At 25.6% G+C, this 26026-nt stretch overlaps 1 protein-coding gene and 1 long non-coding RNA gene across 5 annotated transcripts in view; one reads left to right on the top strand and one right to left on the bottom strand.

The window, feature by feature from the left end:
• The window catches only part of LOC100867488 (uncharacterized), a 30903-nt gene extending 6466 nt beyond the window's left edge, over positions 1-24437 (bottom strand). The window contains exons 1-5 of one of the 4 annotated variants that reach the window (XM_012489517.3): positions 24269-24437; positions 17052-17395; positions 10802-10968; positions 6232-6449; positions 3159-3233 (exon numbers count right to left, since the gene is read on the bottom strand). In XM_012489517.3, the coding sequence (XP_012344971.1) occupies positions 3159-3233; positions 6232-6449; positions 10802-10961 (453 nt within the window). In that variant the 5' untranslated portion in view covers positions 10962-10968; positions 17052-17395; positions 24269-24437. Of the gene's footprint in view, positions 1-3158; positions 3234-6231; positions 6450-10801; positions 10969-11499; positions 11810-12163; positions 12281-17051; positions 17396-24268 lie in introns of those variants that run through there. The other 3 variants (XM_012489518.3, XM_086902830.1, XM_086902831.1) reach the window with 3 other exon arrangements.
• LOC116414783 (uncharacterized) lies at positions 18312-22369 on the top strand. Its single transcript, XR_004225345.2, has 4 exons — positions 18312-18494; positions 19589-19750; positions 20131-20396; positions 21687-22369. It is a non-coding gene; the product is annotated as an uncharacterized LOC116414783 (long non-coding RNA).
• Positions 24438-26026: the final 1589 nt, after the last annotated feature.

Genomic DNA, 26026 nt, shown 5'->3' with positions numbered 1-26026 from the left:
CTTATAATTAGAGCAACACAATTTCTTCAGCTTTTACTTACTTTCCAATAAAATTTATTAAACAAGCTTTTCATGCTTTTAAACTTTTAGTTTCTTAATATTATTATTACTGTCATAAATTTTATCGAGAGATAGTCCACTTGTCTAGTTACCAATCTATATGACTTATATGTATAATTTGAGATTTTATTAGAATTGATTTAATATTACAATAATATGTTTTTGATCTTAAGTTTGAAATTATTTTTTTTTTTTTTGACATATTTTTCATGTTTGCAAAATATATCATAATATGTCATAAAATATCACCAGTATAATAACATAACATAATAATTAATTATTTCTTTAAATCTTCTAAAAAATTTCTAAAAATCTTCATTTTTTCATTATTTCAAAATTCAGAATTTTTATTAAGATATTTAAAATCTTAAAATACAATATTTGTTATATTTTTATACATTTATCATATTCGTACTAATTCATCCTCGATTAGATAACTAGTATTTAATTAAATTAGTTTAATTAAATTATTATCCAATTTTTTCTTTATCTATCTTTGTTATACAATTAAGTATTATACTTTATTAAGAAATAAAATCATTACATCTAGAATATTGTGACTGATTATATTTACGTAACTGATTAAATTTTATCACCGACCAGATATAAAACAAACTTATCGTTTAATGCATTTTTGTATTATATAATTCGATTCTGTCATTATTTCGAAATAATATGTCACCGTTCTTATTGTTAGTGAGTTTGAGATATGTTGTTAATAACATCAATTTTGATCAATTTTTTCTATACTATTATATTCTATCTCTACATGTGTATTCGTGATAATGCATATACGTAAGTAAGCGATTGTCACTTATCACTATTTATACAACCAATATGTACAATAACAGATGAGCTTATCGAAAAGCTGCTTCCTTATAGATTTGAATATTATATTTTTTTTAAGATTCTTTTTGTAATATACATATGTATGTATTACACCGTAGATAAAGAAAACAATAAATATGATTAAATGTGAGATTGATGTTATTATTAAGTTATAATTTCGGTAATTATAATTTTGATTGTTCAAAAGTTTATATTAAGCGTCCCATATAACTTTGTTAACTAGAATATCTCGTTTATTTTTTGAAAATAAATATTAAAAAATGTTTCAAATAAAAGTTTAATGATTGATGAGCAGAGCATAATGTAATTAATTTTTTTTTTACATGAATGGGTAAGGGACCTGTGAAGGTCAATTTTAAAGTATAAATAGTATGTGGAATGTGCTCCATTTTAATTTTTATCTGAAACATTTTTTGATATTTGGACAAAAATAATAGTATTAAATGACACACTCTATATTTCATTTTCATATTTCAAAGGATCCATGAAATTCTTAAGCTTACCATGGATAGATAATGACAATAAATCTTGTATCATCACATGAAATATGATAATTATGATATTTTAGTAAAGTAGAGTAATAATAATGTAAGAGAAAAAGATACAATAAAAATATATATAAAATCTATATATAAAACTTTTGAATTAGATGGAAAATTTAAGGAGCATTTTGAAAAATCGAAATAATAAAATAAAGAAATTTCGTTTAATAAACTTCAAACGTCGTAGCAAATAAGAAAAGTTATTTTTAATAATCGATTTATCATTTTATCATCCCTGTTTTCTTTCTTCTCACTTGAATACCGAGTATTTAAGTTCACTTCTTTTGATGGCTGAAGCTTCTGGAATTCACCCAAAGCACAACAATGGACTATAGATAAAGTACACAAAGTTCCGTGTACACTAGACGCTACTATAGAAAGGCTTATTGTAGCCCCGCCAGTTCAGGGTTAATGGAATGAACGTACCATTCCCCGTTGTAGACAACTATTATGAATGATCAATAATAACTAATTCTACATAATCTGGGAAAAATCAATTCTTTTCGTTATCTTCTAAAAAGTAATATTTTTAGAATCAATCATGAATGCAATGTATCTATGTATGTAATTCAATCCTATTAGAAAGATACAATTATCTTAATTTTTAATTTTACTGTAAATATTCTTCAGCTATAAAATTTTTTTTTTTTTGAACTAAATTTTGATATACCATTTATGTATATCTAATTGGCAAATATACACAATATGGAATGGAATGGTCTCATTGAATTTTTCTATAAAGAGTATACTTTGTTGGTTGTGATTCGCGAAAATGATTGAAAATTGAACGATATTATTCATTGCAAAACTTATATTTATCGAAAGTAACATGCAAATTATTTATCTCTGAAGTATTTTTAAGTTATATAATAAATTTTGTATCAAGTATCTTTGAATTTTTATAATTGATCTATAGTGTAATACTATCACTGAACAATTATAGTGCTTCGGAAATAATGCTTATGTAACAACTGGTACTACATTTGGCTTCTTCTTGATATAATCTATCCGAAAGGTATCTTGATATTAGTCTGCGTATGTGATTACATAAGATTTCAAAAATTTCATTTATGCAATATCTACCAATTATTATTTAAAATCTTACAAATATTTATTCTATTATCACTGAATTACAAAAATTAGGGTAAAATTTAAAAAAATTTATTTTCATTCATAAAATGAAAAATGAAATGTTAATATTAATGTGTACAATTGTAACTATCTTTAAGTAAGTAAATAACTATTTAAATCTATAATTATTTTTTTAAGTATTATCATTAATCATTTAATATATCGATCTTGAAATTTTCTACTTATCCTTAAGTAATAATTCTTACTTACATTTTACTATTAATAATAATATTGCTAAATTTAATATTCTTCAATATTAAAAGTATATTCAATGCTATTATTAATAATATCAATAATTAAATCTTAATTCCAATATATGCACATAACTCCCCTAGAAAAACTAATGATCCATTGTCTCTGATTAAAAATATCTCTTCGATGTCCTTTGTCTACCCGAAACAGTCGCCATATCCTATTCTGAAAGACTGTTCGAAGGAAGAAAAGACGTATCACCCTCGCCCTCGCCATCAAGTTCACGCTAGCATTAATAATGCAAACTGGCCGACCCGATCGATGCTTCCTTTCACGCTCTTATGGACCAAGACAAAGGCGAACGAACGAGAAAGAATCTCTCACCTGAGACATCAGGATGGCGTCATCGGACTCGGACTCCTCCAACGATTCCACCAAACTTTCGCGGCTCGCCAATACCTGAAAAAAAAAAAACGAATTAATGGTTTAATAATAACAACACGGGTGAAATATCGAATTTTTCGAAGGTGTGGAAAGTGAGTCATGGATTTATTTGAGCGTGACGAAGTAATCGTGTTATCTGTTATCTGGTTTCGTTGAAAATTTACTGGTAACGTTGTATATGTATATTTTACTGATGGAATATAGAAATTTGAATTTATGTTTTCACGCATGATTTGTACTTTTTTTAATTAATTTTTAATTTAATTAATAATAATGGAAATTTATTAGATTAATCGCTTGTCTTTAAGACTACATTCAACTGTCGTTGTATGTGAAAGTAAATCTATAAAGATGTATAGATAATTTGTTTATGATATGAAAGATATATAAAAAGAAATTTAATATTAAATTGTAAAAAAATTACATTATAAGAAAAATGTGATTATTATTTTTAGAAAAATTATTCTCAATTTGTTAAAATGAAATAGTATGATTATATAAAGACGTTAAACATAAACTACAATAGTATACATATATACATATATCACCAATATATGTATATATAGATTTTGACAAGTTGACAGTTTGAAGTTTCTAGAATATAATCTTTTCAGTAGTATCAGCTTATTCTGTAAGTAATGTCGTTTTAAAAGCTTAAATGTAATTCAAATAAAATATTATATATTATTATAAATTATAAATTAAATTATCCCAACTATAGTTCATAATGAAAAATTAATATAATATAACTTTTGCTATTAAAAAATGACAAAATAATTCTTTTTTATTATTGCAAAGCAATAATTGATATTAATGTATTTTATCATATTTTTTTTTTTTTCAAATTTTTCAAACGATAAAATCTTTATCGTTACCTTTTTTCTCTTTAAAAATGCAAACCAAAATATGTATGAATAAATATCATTATTTTTTTTATTGAAATTTTATTACATTTTTAAAATAATGAGTGAGAAATAAATCCCAAATTTAATATTGTTATAAATTTTTAATAAAATTTTTCTTATTTAAAAAATTTTCTAATATGTAGAAAAAAATTTAAAGAAAAAACAGGAAACAGAATAATAATTCATATTTCGTTTCAATTTGTTTCCATGAAAAATCATTTTTTAATGTAAGAGTGTAATGAGCGTTCATTGTTCATAAAAGAAAGAGCTTATCTGTTATCTACATTCGTTATATTTCCTATTAGTGGAAATGTGAGTGTAACTGATTGTTAGATTTATTGCATTTGAAGTATAGTATTAATAGTATTGATGGATGTCAAGTGGTGACAGAAAACTGGGACAGGATATAGGTATTTTTTTCTTTAGATAAAAATAGAAAGAGAATCGTTCATGGAGATTGAATAGGTTAATGAGCTTTATCTTTCGACGAATCACTTTTAATAATATATTTTTCTGTTTATTCTATTTGTCAAACCCAAGTAAGAATTAAAAAGAAAAAGAATATGTATGATAGAATTTATAAAATATATATAGAATATATATTAAATGTTAAAAATATTAAAAGTATAAAATTTAAAATATAATTTGAAAATTAAATATTCGAAATATTTTAATCTTGAAATATATTCGAGATTAATCCATTTCATTGTAGATTTAAAATAGCTAAAAAACATTATTTTGTTAAGAAACAAATTATTCCTGCTAACTAATCATATTTGCTAATGAAGAGATTGAAAAAAGATTTTGTAAGAAAAATGAGATATTTTTTTAAAGATATTGTAACTAGCATAATTTTAGATAATCTATCTTACATAATAAATATTTATTAGGTCATAAGTCATTTTTATGTTATCCAATTGTTTTGTTTCTAACACAAGGAGCAGATATATGTATACAGTTGAACAAATGTGTAAGTCTCATTTGAACAAAATTATGAGTCATTATACTTGGTATAATATATTCTAGGAAGGAATGAATTATGTTACTATAGCATGTATAACGCTTAATGAAATAACGAAGGTTAATTGTAAACTATGAATGAGCGAATTTTTTTTTTCTGATTCTAGAAAAATCAATATCCATATCGTATAAAAATCATACAATTTTTTCTTTTTATAATAAAAATTATTATTACTTGCAATATCAGCGTTATAATTGTTTTAATTATTTTTTAAATTTTTAAATAATTTACAAATATGATATGTAAAATATATTACGTTTAAATAATTTATATATTATAAATTGTTTAAAAATTTAATTATTTTCGTCTCATCTTAAATCATGAAAATCTTAATTAAATTTTAATCATTATTTTTTTTATCATTTGTTTCAATCCTTTCAAATCTTTTATTAAAATATTTTCTATAATATTTATAGAGTATACATATTTTTTAATAAATACTGTTGCATGTTATTTTGATGAAGATTTGCAATTACTTTATTTTATGCAAAGAATCAAATATAGATAATTCAAAGTATTAACGATTATTCAGTTTTCAATGAGTTACTATTTATCACATGCAAACATAGAAAAAAAATTTCTGATAATAATGAATCATCATGAGTCATATCATTATCTTGCTATTTTTAGTTAATGATTAATTTTAACATAACAATATAACCTGAAATAATAACTAACTCTAACCAACTTACTCTAAATAAAATTTTTAATTAAATATTAAAAAAAAAAAAAAATCATAAAAATTAAATATCACAAATATATAATATAAATTTTTATAATATGTTAATCTAATCCTAATCTTATTAAAATCTTTTTATTATTCCAAAATAAAAAAAAAATAATAATATTTTTAAATCCAAAAATTATTAAAATTCAATACCAAACATTTAACTTTTATTAATATATTTAATTCTGTATAATATTCAATTTTATCAAAGACTCCCTTCCAAAAGGAAGGGACTTTCTTATCGATAAAATAAAAAACCCTAGACCTTATCTTCAAGGATATACACTTATTTTCCTTCTACGTTATCTGTATCGTTCGACCGTTTGTAAATGGGGCACCATGGGTCTTATCGATTCGAACCTGTAGGAAAGGATTATCCTGTCGACTTAGCCTAAGCGCCTCCATATCCTGATCGATGTTTCGTGTTCTACCAGGTGTCAAGGTTAAAATGGAATGCGACGGTGATGGCTGACAAGCAACGACAACATCGACGGCTGCTACGCTCAATGTCGACGGAATCCTTGATACTTGGTTGTCATTTTCGCTGCCACTGCGCCTGCAGGCGTTCGTGATGATCGCTGAAACAAAAATTAATCCAATCCTGATAATTATATTACACAAGTTAAATGTAATTTAATAATATATTAATAATCCATATATTTATAGAGATTATAGAAAATAAAAAAGTAGAAAGTAGTTTTGCAATTGATCCTTTTCCTAAAATGAAATTAATTGGTTTCAGATTTTTTGTTTTTACAATTATTGAAAGTATGTAAATTCTCTTGATAAAATTAATTTATCAGTTTAAATAGAAAATTTAATTGTAAATATCTACTTTATAAATATTTATAATATATATATAAATGTTAAAATCCTAAAAATTCTAAAACTGGCATCGTATTCTTTATGCCAGAAACACGAATATGCAATTTAATAAGGTATGAGAAGTTTATATTTTTAAATGTAAAATTTAAGAAGATAATTTATCGAGATCGTCATTTTTGAGATGTTATTATTCAGATCATTATTTAATTTAATTTGTAATGCAATATAGTAAGCGCATATTTAAATATTATGAAAAAAAATTTCGTTAAGAATAAAAATCAAAGAAAGAATATTTATTCTGCTGCCATCTAAAGATTTATTTTGTTATATAAGATCAAAGTTGTTGATATTAAAATTAATTTATAAATTATTTATATATTATATTATTATATTTAGATATAATTATTATTATATCTTTTTTTTTATTATGATATATCATATAATATTTTAATATATTTTATCTATCTATGTAATATTATTAATTAAAATCGTGTTTATATTAAGAAATTTTTAATCAAGCAAATTATTTGTTCAAAATTATTTATGCAAAATATATTTCAATTGGGTAAAATAAACAATTAGAATTAAGTAATAGAAAACTATTATTTAAACCTAGAAAGTAATAAGAAAATATAATATAAAATTTGACAATTTTTATTCTAATATTAGTACATAAACAAATTTTACAAAAAAAAAAATTAATTATACCGTTAAGAAAATTAAAAAATTCTTTGGTATAGAATTAATTCTTTTAGAAATTTAAATTTATTTAATTGACAGAAATAGATAAATATTTATTATACAGATTGTTATCAAGATTCAAAATTAATTTAATTTATATAAAATAAAACGTTTTTGTCAATATATAATATAAGATAATATATTAACTCGTTCTATTTATTATTTATAAAAAAAATAAACTTAAAAATGTTGTATTTCACAATACAATATATTAATATAGATTCAAATATATTATGTACACATATAGTACATGCTACATATATTTATGGCGATATCTATAATGATTTGAATTAACTAGATTGAAAGATTAAATATGTTTTATGTTCAATCTCGATAAATTACAAATTCTAAATGTTTTTTTTTTTTTCGTAGATATATTTATTAAAAAGGGTTGAACGATGTGATTCCTAAAAAAACACGGAATGTTTTTCTACCTGAACTTTCGTTTTCAAGATAATCGATAGTGAAGATGATGTAATATTTGTATATTCTCTCCAATGGATTTTCCCTTTGTATTTTTTCTCTTAATTAAATCTTATTATTTTATATTTTAATTATTTAATCATTAATTTTAGAATTTTTTTCTTATTTTTTTTTTTTATTAATGTAAAATAAATTTAATATATATTTTTCCATCCATCATTTTCGTTTTTAATCTGTTTTCTTTTTTTATCCTTTTTTTTTTTTTTTTTTACTCTGAAAAAAATAACGAATATTTTTTGTATTTTTTGATCGTTCCACTGAACCGATATAAAATAGAAGAAGCTCTATTTATCGTATCACATCGATTCTCGTTATCGTGGTTTTTTCGATGTCCTCGTTATCGAAATTGTGACATTTTATTTTGTTTACAATAATATTCGTTTATAGTTTTTACAAACATATATTGATATTTTTGATTTTTAAGAAATTTATTTTAATCTCTCTGTTAAACATTATATTTTAAAAATTTTATCTTTATTTCATTTATAACAATTATATTATTATAAAATCATTTTCAATTCTTTTTTCTAACATTTTAAAAAATTTTACCACCACAATTTGTTTTTCATTTTCTTTTGTTACATTGATACATTATTTTATTTACTTATTATATTATTTTAATATTACATTATAGTTATAATTTTAATTAAGTTTAGTTTAATTTGTACAAATATAAATATTAGAATATTTTATTAAAAATATTATTCAATTTATTAATAAAAAATTCAAGTTTATTATCCTATTATAAATTCGTCTATTTTTCTTTTTTTTTTTATATTTTTATATTTCTTATCTTATATTTGAAATACATAAAAAATGCAAATATATCCTCCCCTTCGAGAATTTATTGTTCACGTAACCGGAATATGCAACAAAGGTATGAGAAATAAAAAGTAATTGTTTGGTCGATAATACCAGGTCCAATACCTTCATATACACACATTCGAGTTTCGACTTATCTCCCACATCCAAATGAATAACGTTTTATTATCTGAAAGGTGCAGTGCACATAACTACGTATCCAGAATTCATTTCAAATGTTAGTTATCAATTGAGCATAACAATACATCAGATTAAATCGTTCAGGGAATGTGTTTCGAGTGTTTTAAAAAAAAGAAATTTTAATCACGAACTTTCGTGACGACGATTATTAAAAAAAGAAAAGAAGAAAGGAAAAATGAAACGACAAAAGCAATTATGTGCAAAAATACAACTTTATACAAACAGGATATTGAAATTACTCTGTTTTATATATTTTAACATTGTTAAAGGTTGAACGAAACTTAAAAGATACACGTATTTTTAATTAATTTCGTGCAATGCAATTGTTAGAGATAATTCTTAAAATTTTATAATTTTTAGAAACTTAAGCACCGAGAGAAAATTGAAAAGTTTTCTAATGTATCACTAAAAACTCAATAAAGCTATTATCCACGAGCTGAGCAAAAAATGTTGAAATTAAGAATAAAATTATTTCAATAATTTATTATTCAAAGCCAAGATCATATGAAGAGGAGCGAATCAAATATTATAACAACGAATAATTATTATTTAATTATTATACATTTTAAATAAAGTTGTCATTTAAAGTAATTTTACTCGAAATTTTAACCAATTTTTTTTTTTTTCAATAGATAAGCGTCCAACTCCCTGAAGAGAAGTAACTGGAGATTGGCTATCTCCCAAGATGTGAGATTCTGATTTTCTTGCAATTCTGAAGGCCTGCACTAATAACTAAAACATAGTATTGAACATAGCTGGTTCTCGTGGAAATAATTTAAACTCGTTTAGAGCATTGCTAGATTTACACATAAATATTCGTTTTCGATTTTGTATGATATTCGTATTCATTAAAATATCTTGTAAGAATAAATTGTAAGCTCGATTCAGTGAAGCTGAGCTATTTTATTTCTTCATATTTTATTTTGTTTTACAAGAGGAAGAAAGAAAAAAATATTTCTAATTTTCTTTAATTATTCTAAGATGTTCTTCTTTTAACGTGCATATATGTTTCCATAGAAATAGAGATTATATAAAATTTTTCTTACACTGTTTCTCCACTCGTATAATTGTATAGTTCATATTCATAAAAGTATATTTTTTGATCGTTATTTTGGACACAGATATGTTTTTGAGTAATTTAGGAGATTTTTATTTTATAAACACATTTTATAAGCTAATTGGCAATTTAATTAATTGAAAAAAGCATCGATTTAAAGATGTTAATTTAGAAAATTATTGGAGGTATTAATTGGAAAGTTATAAATATGTGAAATGTTGTGATTGAGAACTGTATGCATTGGGAATAATTTAATTGTAAAATTAAAGATAACTAGAGAATGAATATTCGAAAATTATAAAATCAGAAGAAGAGAGAGAAGGAGAGAGTATAAAAGTAAATAGAATATATAAAGGATTATATAGAGTAAAAATATAAAACAAACTAGATCTAGGTAATATAATTGAAATTTATTAAATAAATCAAATACAAAAATTATTAAATTCTATCGAAAAAAATTCAATGGAATTGAAAAAAATTCCTATTTAAATTATAATTTCAAAAATATTTCATAAAAGATCCTCTGAAGAATTAACTCTTTTACAACAGCAATATAGCATTTCTTTTTTAATTAGCTTACTTGTTCTTAACGAAAAATATTAAATATCAATTATAAAAACAACAACGATTTAAAGCAATTGAAAATTCTTACAATACATTATATTATCCTATGTATTTTAAATTATTGTGAAACATCGATTTTATTTAAAAAAAAAAAAGTCTGAATATTCCTTAAGGATTAATATTTTATTGAAATATAAAATAACTTCCATCTATATACATTGTCTGTTTTCTAACAAAAGAAATATTTTCTCGGCTTACCAGGTGTCTCGACTTTCGGAGCACGTTCCATCTCTTCGTCCTCGTTGATCTTCATACCTAACGTCAGCTTTTTCGACTTAAAGAAGTTCGAAAGAAACGCTGCGCCCTTCCGTTTCACACGATCGTATCGTTGAGTGTTCTCCGACGACACATGTATCATAATTCGGCTGAAAGTACAAGAGACACCTAATTAATCTCCACTATCTTTATAATGAAAGGGAAAAGAAGAAAACAATTCTTCAAATTTTTGTACACTCCCTTTCATAATTCACCGGAAACTTATCATTTTCGACGTATTTTGGAAATATTAAATGTTAATTGGAAAACTATGGATATTGTGGATATTGTGAGAATCGTGTATATATTGATTACAAAATTTATTAATTAGTTTAGTATTAGTTAGAAAATTATAGTAAACTATAAAATTTGAAATATTAATTAATTGCAAAATAAAAAAAAAAAAAAGAAATTACGATATCAAAAAACTATGGATTTGAATATTTGAAAAAATAATTTTCATAAATAATGTCACATAAATTAAATTAAAATAATATTATAAAAAATAACTCAAGACGTATATAATTACATTTCTCTCTGAAAAGAATCAATATTAATTTTTAATTAAATAATAGAAGAAACGAGTAAGAAATCTGAAACCAATCAATTTGAACGATTCTAAAACTTAATTCTCCACTTACAAAATTAATCAACATCTACATTCTACAAATCCAAGTAACCGATGACTTATGTGCCGTGTCACTCATCAAGCTTCCAAGTCTCTCATTAAAAAAAAAAAAAAAAAACCTCGTTAATTCGACTCGAAGCAACGAAACCAGACCGCAAACCGTCACGAATCCTCGAAAACCCTCCAACGTCACACGTGCCATTTTCACCGGTCTTCACTTCGTTTCCACCGTTATCTATCCCATCCAAAACCCATCCACTCCCTTATACAGTCAACGACCGCGTCGCTCTGACACCTATCACCACCCGAGAATCCAAACACAAATACAATGCTACAATGAAACAGAATCTAAAGGAGAGAGGCATCCAAAAAAAAATCCAAAACGTATCCGAGAAAAACAAGAATAAGGATAAAAAAAAAGAAAAAGAAAACACTCTGGAAACACTCTTATCCCCCATACATATATAAAACGTTCGTTCATTCTCGTGGATAACGAGCGATGTATTATACACGATATCTCTCTCGCCGGGTCCAGGGAGAAACACGTCTTTCACGTCATCGTTGCATCTCTCCCTTACTCACTCACTCTCTCCCTCTCTCTCTCTCTCTCTCTCTCTCCCTAGATATCTCCTATCTCTTCACTTAATTAATTCCCTTCTCGATTTCAATCAATTTACGGTGTTCTGATCGTGGATGCGGGTGAGAACGAGTATGGTATCGGTGGCCCAGCTGGTTAATCGACGGTCGCGCATCAGAGGATCCGTTCACGATCCAACGAGATCGCATTGCCAACTGCAGCTGCTGAGAGAGGGTGTGCTCCGCTGCTGCTGTGCTCCTCCGTAGGATTTTGCGCAGCTGCAAGTGGCCGGAGACTGCGTGTGTGTGTGTGTGGGGGGTGAGAGACCGTGGGGGATGGGGGCTTGCGTGGTGGAAATAGTGGAATAAGAAGGAACGGCGAGAAACAGCGGAGGACAGTAGCGCGAGGCGAGGCCACCGCGGAGTGTTTTGTAAAAGTGGCGCGACGTAAGACCTCTCTCACGGGCCAGCTTGCTTCCCTTTTCGATCTGTCGGAGCTTCGTGACCCACATATCTTCTCCTGGAGACGTGTGCACCGATGGAGGAGGAATTTTTGCACGGGGGATGGAGCGAGGCTTAGGATTTTGGTGTTTATGCCATGTTTTCGATTGCATTGGAAAAATATTCGTTGGAGGATCTTGCCTTGTTCTTTCGCGCGAAATTTTCGTGCTGTTAGAGAAAGCTATATTATAAGCTATATTTTTATATTGGGAAGAGGGATCGTTAGTTTTGTAACTTTGGATTTGTAAAATTTGTAAAATTTATATGAAATATATTGGGGAATTTGATGAATTTTCGTATGTAAGTAGGTTGATATTTTTCTTTTTTTATACATGTAAAGTAACGAGATGTATTGATCGTTAAATTATACGATTTCATGATATGATAAAAATTAAAGGCCATTTTTATATGATCTCTTGCGTATTGATCGGTGAAAAAATTAATTATATAAGAATATAATTGTGTTCTTCGAAAGAATGCAACTTTTAATTTGAAGTATTTGTTAGTATTAAAGCTAGATTGATCTCTCTGTAATGGATTGCATACAAAAAATTCAAATTAGATGTAAAGGATTAAAAAGGATTTGATTTATATGTCATGATTTATAAGAAAATAAATAACATATGTTGATAAAAATTTTGGGCAAGAAGTTACCATCTTTAGAATATTAGCAAAAATTAATGCTTCTCGTGCTAAATTATTTAACATAATTCAAATTTGGCTGACGAAACATCAGAAATCTGTTTATTCTTAAACAACATTGATGCGTTTTATAATAAATTTATCGCACTCGTTTTTTTCACATAAATGGATGAAATTTGTAGAAAAAAAATTGCAATTAATCTTCTTCTGCGTTATTATGGAAAAGATACTTTATATGGATACGATAAAATTTACATAAATTGCATCAATCTTATTGAAAATAATGATGGGATGCATTATCAATTTGTCGCATATCGTATTTTAATAATAATAATGTTATATCGGTCATAGATTACAGTTACAAATATTGTAAATTGAAATTTATTTTAATTTTAAATTTCGTTTCTGATCCGATTAAAATTTTATGATATATGATGGAATATAAATGAAGAAAAAAATGAAATTAGATTATTATTTTGTTTGGAATAGATTTTAAGTTTATTTATTATTGATTGGAATTGAAGATTAAAAAAAATTATAATAATGATCAATGGAATCATGTTGATGGTTGAAGCATTATTAATTAGATGTTTAATTTATGAGATTGATGATTGAATACATTTATAATTAATTGCGCTAATAAAACGTTATGATAAAAACATCATGTTATATTAGAATTAGATATTATATGAGATACATTTTCATTTTTATTTCAATTTTTAGTTCATATAAATTATTATTCGATTAAATAATATGGAATCATACTACGATTGATACACTAAGAAGAAGAATTATTGTTTGAATTTTTTAAAACAATGAAATTAAAAATAAATTAAAATTTGTTGGTTTAACGAAGAAATAAAAAATATGAGAATTTTATATCTTATAATAAAAAAAGAAATATTGTGTAAATATTATATTAATTACAGTAACAAAATGTGAGATTAAATACACAGGTAATTATAAAAGGATTATTTAAAGTTTTGAATATGCTACATATTATATTTACAAAACAAGAAAAAGATATAAATATGATATCACAATGAAAAGGATTGGTTAAATATTGACAAACATATGGGAATTATGAAAAGAATTGAAAAAAATATGATTGTAAATATTCAAATATTATAAAAGAAAATAGTTGATTAAATCATTTAAACGTATTTTATATTTTTGCATCCTTAGTAGATTAATAAAAAAAATCACAATCTCCACACATTTAATACAAATTTTACAGATTCTAATTATCATTCTTAAAAAATTCTGTACAATAAGTTCTACCTATAATAAATTTAAATATTCCACAATTATACCTTATTATAATCTCATATTTTACAATAATACTTTTAAATTACGTATGATACTTCAATTTTTGTATATATCCAACAATATATAATTAAAGAATCATCTAACTAATCCAATAAATATAAAAAATAATTTCAACTGATCAAAATTTCTAAAGAAAAAGAAGAAAGGTCGAGACAAGCTAAAGAAAATCAATATGTATCTCAACATCTTTACCTCAACAAAATCCTGCTTCATTTAAAAACTCTATTTCAATCACAGAATTTTAATTAAAAAGTCTCAAAAGGAATTTATATATCTCAACTTGAACAAAATCCTTGAATTCTTTTAAAAGCACAAATTACACGAATCTAAACCATGCATCTAATATCATACCCAACTGTAAACTGTATATTCTGATTCACTTTGACCACTATTCTGACCTATATTTCCTAAACTCCATTATTGCCAAATATCATCCAACTATTATTCCAAAGCAATCGATACCACAATTAACCTTCAAGTTTTCACATCCATTTAAATTATAAGTTAAATTATAAGTTTTCAAAACGAGCCAAATTCCAAGTTAGTGGTCTTCAATGCTCAGTCAAACTTTGAACATAATCATAAGTTCCAGTATTCACATTATTCGAAATCATTCTCTCCAATCTTCAATTAAAATTCAACCATTATTCACCAAGTTCTCATATGCACAATATCTGCTCGAATTATAAATTTTAAAATATCTATTCTAATTTAATTTCTACAACCATGTATACCCATACATTCTTATATTTTACCCTTCATTTAAATTACCATTCCTAATATTCAATCATAATTTAATCATCCGCCAAATATTTGTAAATGTTTAATTTAATTTTAATAATTTCAATAAATTTCTAAAATTATCGTTTCCATTGTTTGATTAAACTTAAATATCCATCAAACTTTCAAGTTCACAATATCCACAATATCATAAATTTCCAAAATCATTTTCTCATCTATCCTTCTCCTAGATTATAATTGTTTCTAAATTTTAATTAAAAAAATCATTACTTAGTAAGCTTTCACAAGTTTACATTATTTGATCTAATCAAATTATACATGTTTTCTTAGATATAGTCACCAACGTTCAAGAATCAAAGATAAAAAATCATTGAGTTATTTATGCAACAATTTTCATATTTACAATATTCACTCAATTCACAAGTGGATTTGATTTTTAAACTCAATAAGATTTTTAGATTTTAAATTGAAATTTATTTTCAGAATATAGAAATATTCTATCTATTCTTTCTCTAAATTCATCGATTTCAAAGTTCAACTAAATCACCATTATTTACACAGCTGTTCAAAATATTTATTCTAAATATAAATTTTGAGAACTATATACATAGCGATTATATATCATAATATCCACTCATAATAAATTTCTAAAAATTCCTAGCTTCTAAATATTTTCTCCAACGTTTTCAACATTCAAGACTAATACTATCCAAATTTTAATATCCAAAATAAATCACCCTCCTTCGTGTATCCATTCTAAATCATCGTTTCCAATTAAATCTCAATCACGTTCTATATTCGGTTGAATGATAAATTTCTAAAACTAATTTCGCATTAAATACTATCTCCAACGTTCAATCCAATCCACCAAATTCTCATATTCTATCTTAATTGAAATTTCAAAAATTTCACATTCTCTTCTATCCACTCTAACTCTAATTTATCGTCTACATAGTCTATAAAGTACAATTAAACCTCAATTAGTATCTACCAAGTTTCCACGTAAATATCATCTCCAACGTTCAATTCAATCACTCAAAACTCAATTGCCAATCCACTAAACTCTCATATTCACAATATCCATTCAAATCACAATAATTCCTAAAACTACGTTCCTATGTATTTTCCCCTCTCTTTAATTCATCAAAGTTTAATTAAACCTGAATTACTAACGTATCAAACTTCCAAAACCACCTTCTCTCTAAATACTGTCCAACTCAATAAAAATTCAATTATTGTTATAATATTCACTCTAAGTTAAAATTTCTAAAAAATTCCTATCCATCTTCTCTCTCTCTCTCTCTCTCTCTCTCAACTCACCATCCAATATAGTCCACAAACTTCAATCATCTATCAGGTTCACGTATCTAAAGCTCCCCCTTCCCCTCAAATTATCATCTACATAGTCCACAAAGTTCAATCGAACCTCAATCACCATCTACCAAAACCATTTTCACGTCCATTCGAATCCATAAATTCCCAAAAACCACGTATATCCACCACGTATATTCCCTCCTCCCCCTCCCCCTCCCCTCCAAGTCATCGTCCCCCAACGTTCGATCAAACGTTTCCATCCAGCTCGCTGTACGCAGACACGCGGACTCCATTCGTGGTATCCACGAGGCTTTCAGACACGCGACGAGGAAACTTGGTGTTTTTCCACGGGGAACATCCCGGTGTCGGATCGATCGTCCTCCACCGCCCATGGGACGTTTGAATCGGCCTCCTCCCCCTCGCCAACCCGCCCCCGACACAATCACCCAGCGGTTTACTTACTTCCCGGCGCGGCAGGCTCATCTTCTCAAGCCAACGATCCTCCAACGGCGAACACGAGCACTGGGTCGCGTCCACACCGCGACTACCGCGGTCCCTGTGCGCCGCCCTACGAAGTGGCGCGAGTGGCGACGCCCTTGGACACGCGCACTAACACGGATAACCCCTTTTCTTCCCCCCGATCGTGGTTGGATTAGGGCTCGATTGGGATTGTGCTCCAAGTCCTCTCATGGGCGAGAGTGCCCGTCCGATCGTTTCTCAGCCTTTATGAAAATATATCTTGGATGCCACTGGATGCGCCTGCTCTCTAAGTGGAGGCGTGGAGCCACTCGACGGCTCTTTTGTCCCTGCGAAAAGATTTTTAAAGTTTTAAAAGGTGGGCTGTTAATTTGGTTGGTGGTACAAATGTTTATAATCTTTTTAATAATTCGTTTTTTTTTCTTTTTTTTTTTTAAGGAATTTGTTATTGAGTTTTGCGTTAATAATCCGTTAATGGATTTAGATCTGATTGGATGATCGTTAGTTGGTGGATTGATATATATTCTGAAGAATTAATTTTGTGCTTTTGAATTCTCGATTTCTAGAGAACGAACGCAAAGATTAGAATACGATGGTGTTGGTTGAAGTTTATTAAATTTTAAACGATTTGACAAAGTTTAGATTTAGATTACTATGTTTCGAGAAATTTTTGGTTAGTTTTAATTATTACGAATATTTTATATATTAATTGAACGAGTTTAAAATTGTATTTTTTTTTTTGCTGTCCTTTATGAAAGTTTTATATATTTTTAATAAATATTAAAAAAAATAAGTATTACGAAATTTTCTTTGGTATCTTGAAATGTATCTTATAAAAAAAATTTAATTATATTTTAAGAATTTTTCAATTGAACATTTTTTTTAGGTTTTGGAAATAGGTTTTGTTTATGATTATCAATATCAATAATTTTATTCTATTCCAAGTCGTTCAAATAATTATCTTTTAAACTTTTCATTTTTGAAAAAATGAATTTGTATTTTTATTTGGATAGGTATATAGCCCAGTTACGAATTCATTGAATTATATAATATTTTAAAATTATTCAATTTAATCAAGATCATTTATTATTGATATTCAAAATTTATTCTTTGCTGAATGTTGTTCAGATTTCGTTTGCTTGAAATTTATTTCGTCGTTTGATTATAAACATAACTCGAAGTCACGTTAATGATGTGATTTACGATCACTTTTGTTTACAAGCATGGATATCTGCTATTGTGTAGATAGCCTCAGTCTTACAAGAACTCCGGGAGAATTAGTATTATTTTATCTAGCAGTACGAATTCTTCGTTTTGACAATTAAATTTACTTTTTTAATATGATAATTTCTATATGTGATATTTATATTTTATATATAATATTTCTGAAGATCACTACAATTCATCATTTAAAATATTTTGTAAAAGGTAAGTAACTTTAAAATTGAAATAATTATAAAAGAAATTAGTAGAAACACAAAATATATAAAAAGAATGTATGTATATATAATATTAATTTTATAAATAATATAATTTTTACACACACACACACACACACATATATATATAAATAATAAATAAAAGTAATAAAAGTTTTATTTTTAATTAAAATGTCTGTACAATAAAAAATGTATATTTTTAGAATTTTAATTTCTTGGAAATTATAATGTTTAAAATAATATCGAAAATTTATTGAATTTATAGAATTTAAAATTATTAAAGTCTATATATATAAATTTTCTCAAATATTATTAGATAAATTCAATAAAGTATTTTTCAAATTAGACTCGAAAGACTATGTTTATCTAATTATCTATAATATGTTTTTTTTTTTTTAAGAAATCATTAATTTAAGTTTTGAATTATATTTAAATATTTTAATGAATTTTTATTATATTCAATATTATATCCAATTATATATATAGTATAAATAAGTTATTAATATTGTAACAGAAAAATCATTCTTTTTATAATTTATTAATATATATAATAATGATTATAATAATAAAATAATTATAATTACAATTATTAATATGTTCCGAGTATTTTTATAAATAAGATTAATATTTGGTTACCTTGCGTGAATGGTATGAAAAATATGTACATAAATTGAATAAATCTAAATCTAAATGCATAATTAACATGATTCGAATACTGACACACTTGAATATTTATATCAAGAATTTATACAAGATTTCCAAGAATTTACAGATGATATATTATGTATTTATATAATTTACTATAATTTTATTTATAAATGTTAAATTTCTTATTTACATCTCAATATTATACGGATATTTAAACCATTTTTATATCGGATAATTATTTGTATTTTTCATTCGTAATTTTTTAATAATATTTAATGAATTAATAAATTATAATTTTTTTAATATTTTAAGAATTATATTAATTATTTTTTATTTGATTTCTATTATTATTACATCATTCATTTTTTTTTCCATCTCTACTTATTATTTCATAGAAAAAAAAATTTTAATTTTTTAATTTCATTTCTATTCTAGATTATCTGATTACAAAAAATGCCTTTTTTTGATGGAAAATATTTCCTTTCCATGGTCGTTCAAAAAATCGTTATTGATTGTATATAAATAATCACAAAATACGAAAATGACAGAAAACGGAATGAAAAATTGTTATCCAACAAATTTACTTTAACATTCTAAGTAAGATAATCTCAATTTATTATTCCAAAACATACATCGAAAAAACTGAAAAGATTAAATCCTTATCATTTCATAAGAACCTTAATTTATCATGGAGTCAATCATATAATTTATCTATAAGATAAATATTGCCATTTATTTTTATTAATATTAAAGACAATTTTTAAATTAATCTTTTTTTAAATTTAATAAAATACTAATCAAAATTATTCTATATTTAATAATATTATGATTAGATTGTCAATAACTTAATATTTTTAAACTTGATAACGTAGACTATTACCATTCAAAAGGATTTAATTTTTTTCAATATCTATTAAACACACTAAATATACTATTTAAGATTAATATAAATTAACATAAACTTTTTTTATTTATAGATGTATATCAAATCAAACAAATTCCTTATTTGAAGATCGTACGCACAGCTTGGCTTCTAGAAAATTCGAGACCAACGGGAAAATAAAAATTTCCCCATGAAAAATTTTTCCCTAAGTTGGTCATAGTTTCCCTTCTATCTAGTTTTTCCCCAATTTTGGGGTATAAAAGGACTGTAAGAGCTCAGAAGGGTCAGTTGAACGATAAGTTTTGTTACGATATCAAGTATTAAAATTCCTTCAATTACTCTTCTAAATAATTACATATAGTAAGTACATTATATATTATTGTATTATTGTATTACTCTTTAATTTTTTGTATGAAAATTGAAAAGAATTAAATAATTCATCTGGTGACAATTTATTTGTAGATCATTGAACAATTTGACAATATATCTATATACAATGGAATCTTTATATCTGCCATTTTTGAAGAACAAACGAGCATTGAATTAAACGAATATATCAATTTTTTAAATAAAAATTAACGAAAAAAAAAGGAATAATCGATCTTCAGCTTCGGGATAAATAAGTAATAAATCTAAAAAAATTAGATTCTTTATCAGAATCGAAATTTAACTTCATTTCAATATTCCTTTCAAAATTTCTCATCTGCTGGTATTCATTAACATTAAACTGTAATATACTCTACGTATATTCATTAGTTAGAAAAAATATAGAATCAATTTTTTCAGCAAGGAAAAAGAAATAATCCGTTTTCAGCTTCGAATTTGAAGTTCAAATAAGTAAAATTTTGTACAAAAATTTTCATCTTCATTGGAAAAGCATAAGAGCAGAAAATAAACTAGTAAGAAACTTTTACAACACAAATATTGAATTTTTTAAGAATATTTAAAAATATGACGAGTGGATGAATATAAAAATTCCACGTATACAAATATCTTATTCTTCAATAATAATCTTCAGCCCAGTAAATCCATAACGGTATACCTTTGTCGCTCAAGGTTTAACGACCATTATTGCTTACCATTTTCAATAGCTCCCGGCATTAGCTATATAACGCTTATCTATTGCAATTAACAAACACTCAATTTACCTGATTAACCATTTCTAACCTGAAGGAATCGTACACAGCCACACCCCTTCCGGTTCATAATAAAAACTGGTGACAGCAATATACGATAGATCGCAACTCATATTGTAGTTAACTCTTATATTATATTTGTTCGATGAAAGATTTGGGGAGAAGCTTGATTTTCGATCATTTTTACGAATTCTAACTCTATGATTTTATTAACATGAGAAATACATTAGCTTTGCGCTAATTCTCATCTTTATTAGCAAGAATGCACTATTTTCAAATTAGCATTGGACGTTTATGGAGTTATCAAGATATTTAAAGAAACGATACGACGCATCTGAGAAGAATTTTTCATCTATTTTCAGGCGGAAATTTTTCAATTAAAAATTCGTGAAAATTCGAATCGAAATTTATGAGTAAATCGTTTGATTCATGATTCACAGAAGATGTGTTGACAACACTGAATTATCTTATCTTAAGGAAATGGAAAAAGATTAAATTTTTAATTTTTTCTCAGACAGATTACCGTGAGCAAATAATGGGAAGAATTGCCGTCTTTGAAAGAAACATATGAGGCATTAGACACCGAGTAGCAGTGGAAAACCTCTCAGAATTCAGAACAAAGGATATTCTGCTACCGTTTCCCATTAACTCATGGAAAAAGACACGGCCGCATCTGGCTCGAAAATGTGCTTCACGCCTGCAACAATGACGACTTCACGCAATCCTTCGCACATTTCGGAATACGTTTTGGAGATGTTGAACAATGAAGATGATACTATTTACGCTAAGAACAATATCGACAAATTTTACTGTTGGAATTGCAGTACCATTGGGCACAACAGTAAAATTTGCACAGAGCCTCGTCACGAGAATGAGCATCGATGTAAGGATAAATATCACTATCGTCATCAATGAAGAAGCCTTTAAACTTCAAAGAGACCTGAAGAAGTTATACGACGAGCAAGCAAGATCAAGTTCAACAAGAAATAATATGATTATTGGAAGCATTAACTTGATTGGAAATTATATCTCTTTTAATATTATATTTAATTTTTAATATCATGTGTTTTAATATTTTATTTAATTATTTTTAAATGTAATAAGTGATAATAACAAGAATAATGTACGTATGATAAATAATGGGTATCGATATATATCACTGTTTGAGATTAATAAAGATTATTTTATTTTTCTAAATTTATATATATATATGTGTGTGTGTGTGTGTGTAGCCTTGAATTCAATAATAAATGAAATATCAATACTTAGGCAATATATATATATATTATCAAAATAAATTATTTTTCATAAATTTCTAAAAGATTCTTTAAAGTCAAGTACAATGAAAACCTTAATATTTAAAAATATATCATAGAATATCATGTATATCACAGGATTAAACAAATGGAACGACTACTTTAGATTTCATTTATTTATTATTAGTCTCAATCAATAGTATTTCTCAGATTGGGATCGTTCGAGTAAAAAATAAAAAATTGTTTAACATTAAAATTTCATTATTTCTCTGATTTTTCGCGAGCAAACGTATTTTCCCCTTTTTTATGCAAAATATATAAGTTTGTAACGATTTTTTTATTATTTTATCCAGTTTTAAAAAAAAATCTGAAAAGAATATTTATAGAACAATATCTATTGAAGTTTCTATTTCATTATATGATCAGTTTAGTAAAATATTTAAATTTTTAATAAAAAAAAACTCTAACGAAAATAAAAACCCTTTCAAAGGAATGAAATAAATAAACGACTGTTCCTATTAATTAAATTAAAATTAAAATTCATTAAAAATTTATTAAAAATTGATTCAAAATTCTAAAAGTTCTACAATTTATTATGAAATTAATTCGTTGAAATTAAAGATTAAAACTTGTATGGAAAACATGATTTTTATAGAAAATAAAAAAATTTTTCAATATTGGATGAACGTACGAGTTTAAATATTCGTGATGCAAAGCTATATCGATAACTTATTCTTCAAATATATATTCAAGTAACCAAATCGATCAATTTTCCTACTCAACTTGTTTCTTAGTAGTAACACTCCTTTCCACATATCAATAACATTTCTTCCATTCTCTTTAGTCATCGAGATAAGAATAATTCTTACAACTCTCTCAGAATGGAATCTTTCACGCTAAACTGGTGAATATACAGTATGTTCTACATATATGCTCTTTCACACAACTTTCTATCTTTATAGTTTCTCGTAGAATTATTTTTTTATAATGAAAATTTTGGTCAACATCTTGGAAAGATTTTAATAACTCTTTCTTAATTGAGTTGCTTTATGCATTTGAATAACATTTGTTCGTAGAGAAAGTGTAATACATTCAAGAAAAAATATAAATTAGTAATGCTTGATGATTTCTTATGTTGGATTCATTACGAAAACGAGTGTACAATAATTTATTTTTTGTTTTCCACTAAGTTTTTTTTTGCTCTATTCTTTCTTCCTTCCTCTCTTTAATTATAATTTGAACTAAAAAGAAAAATTTGTTCAATTTCGTTTTTCAATTTATAAATTTTTAACAAATTTTTTAGTAAAAGGAAAATTTTTTTACGTATCCGTCTTTCCGTATCTTTATATAAAATTATTTCTGAGCACAATAAATAAAATCAAAAAAAAGGTATAGTCAATTTAAATCTTATCAAGAATATCGAGAATATCGCTTCGAAGAATAGAAGCAATGTATATATTTTATATATTTTAGAAAAACAAGATTATGAGTATTTTTCATTTTGTATCTTTGCAAATATACTTTTGTATATTTCGTAATAAAAACAAAAAGTTAATCAATACCAGTAATTAATTTCGAAAAATTTTACTTTCTTTTTTTATTTTTCCATGCACGCTTTAACGTATAATCGTTAAAAGAACATTAAAGAACATTAAAAGAAAAATTTTCAATTTTTCTTCTCCTCGCATTTTCCATCTCTTTCCTTTACTGTTTAAACCAAAATTTTAACAAAATATAACATTCGCAGAAACATTGGCAATTTTATTCCACAATCGAAATAATATTACGAAAATATTCATATAAAAATATATTTAAATACTTATGTAAAGTTTTTACATACTTTTTTTTTTTCTTCCACCAAATTTCCACACGTTTCCCAATGCACGTTTGCCTTCGATCGAACTCGCGATGTAAAACTAGTATCCGGCAGCCTGTTCTCAATGCCACTGATTGTGAAAACGTGTTGCGAACGCGCGTATACCTCGTGCAACGATAAGAAATCATCCCGAAACCGTCGAATCGAAACCCGCACGTTTATACGTCGTCCATCGATCGCGTTTCTCCATGCTGATAATATGGCGGCACGTGTTCATCCCACCGTTATTTTGAGCTCCATATCATCCGAAAATCGTATAACGCGTAAACAATATTGACAAAAATGACGCGTGTCGTGTTCGATCGTATGACAGACTGTTTTCTTATCTGGGAATTGGACTCGAGTAGCACGTTTGTTACAATACAGGATGTTGATATACTCACGGGACACGTCATATTCCCAGTTGGAAGATCGATTCCAAAGGTAAAAACAAGGAGAAAAGTTGGTATACAAAAATATCGGTCGAGGCTTATTTATTAAGTTATGAGTAATTTAAGTTGGCGTTGGATAAAGCGAGACGGAGACATGAGTGACGTGACGGTGTAATAGAGATAAAGATATCTTATTTTTATCTACGTTTCTTTTCAGCTATATTATAAATTTAAATAGCTTATATAAAACTTAATAAATAAGTCTTATTTTTACAGAATTGTATACCAATTTTTATGCTTGTTTTCATTTCGAAAATCGATTTTTCAAAAAAGTCACCTTGTATACAGTGCATTAATATTCGGACACTACGCGCGCCAGAGATTATTTCTGCATATGCCATATGTATTAAATTGATTGTTTTTTAATATTATTATAATTAACTTTTCGTAATAAATTTTATTTTAATGTAATTTTATTTAATGATAATGTTTTATTTATTTAATGCATATTATTTTTTTTCTGCACGATACAAATAAATGTATAAATTAAAATTGACGAAATTTAATATTCAACAAAAATATTCAACAGTTTGCGGATAAAAACGGTTTATTTGTTGTAATATCTTACTGTTTTATTGTCTTACTGTCAATTATTATATTTGGATATTAAATGAATATTAATTGTTTCCAGAGATACTTTTTTATTTTATTGTAACACATAATTAATTTGGAAGTCATCAAGTGATACTGAAATTAATTATAAATTTAAATTGAATTAAAAACAGCGATTGTGAAAGTTATACTTTTACTTGATGTTACAATAACGATATGTACGATAATATGATGTAATGGACGTAACATAAAAGATTTAAATAATTTTTTTCTTCTTAATAAAGTTATTTATAGATCGAGAGAAATAGATTTTTAGAAAAATGAATAAATAGATATATTTAAATGAATAATAGAATTTCAAATATATGTATATTTTAATATTAATTCGTACAAATATCATTTTGAAGTATTTCATATTTCAAATATAAGAAATATAAAAATAAAAGGAATAGCATATTAAATTATACTTCAAATAACATAATATTTTAAAATTATACTATTATTATATTCCTATCACATAATCACATAAATATAAATATTTTATTTACATTGAATTCAAAGATAAATAGTGAATAATCTTTATTCACGATTTAAATAAAGTATTTGGAAATTTTTTTAATTCGTTTTTCATTTCGATTTATTTCAAGTTTTCTCCAGCTCTAGTTATATATCAGTGTACCGTGTTGAAATAGATAATAGTAAAACTTATGTGGCAATCATGTAAAAGTGTTAAAAAGTG

The sequence above is a fragment of the Apis florea genome, unplaced genomic scaffold (assembly GCF_048593485.1).
Source record: "Apis florea isolate Af1SG1 unplaced genomic scaffold, ASM4859348v1 contig_2272_pilon, whole genome shotgun sequence".
NCBI lineage: Eukaryota > Metazoa > Arthropoda > Insecta > Hymenoptera > Apidae > Apis > Apis florea.
This window is presented reverse-complemented; position numbering and strand designations above follow the sequence as displayed.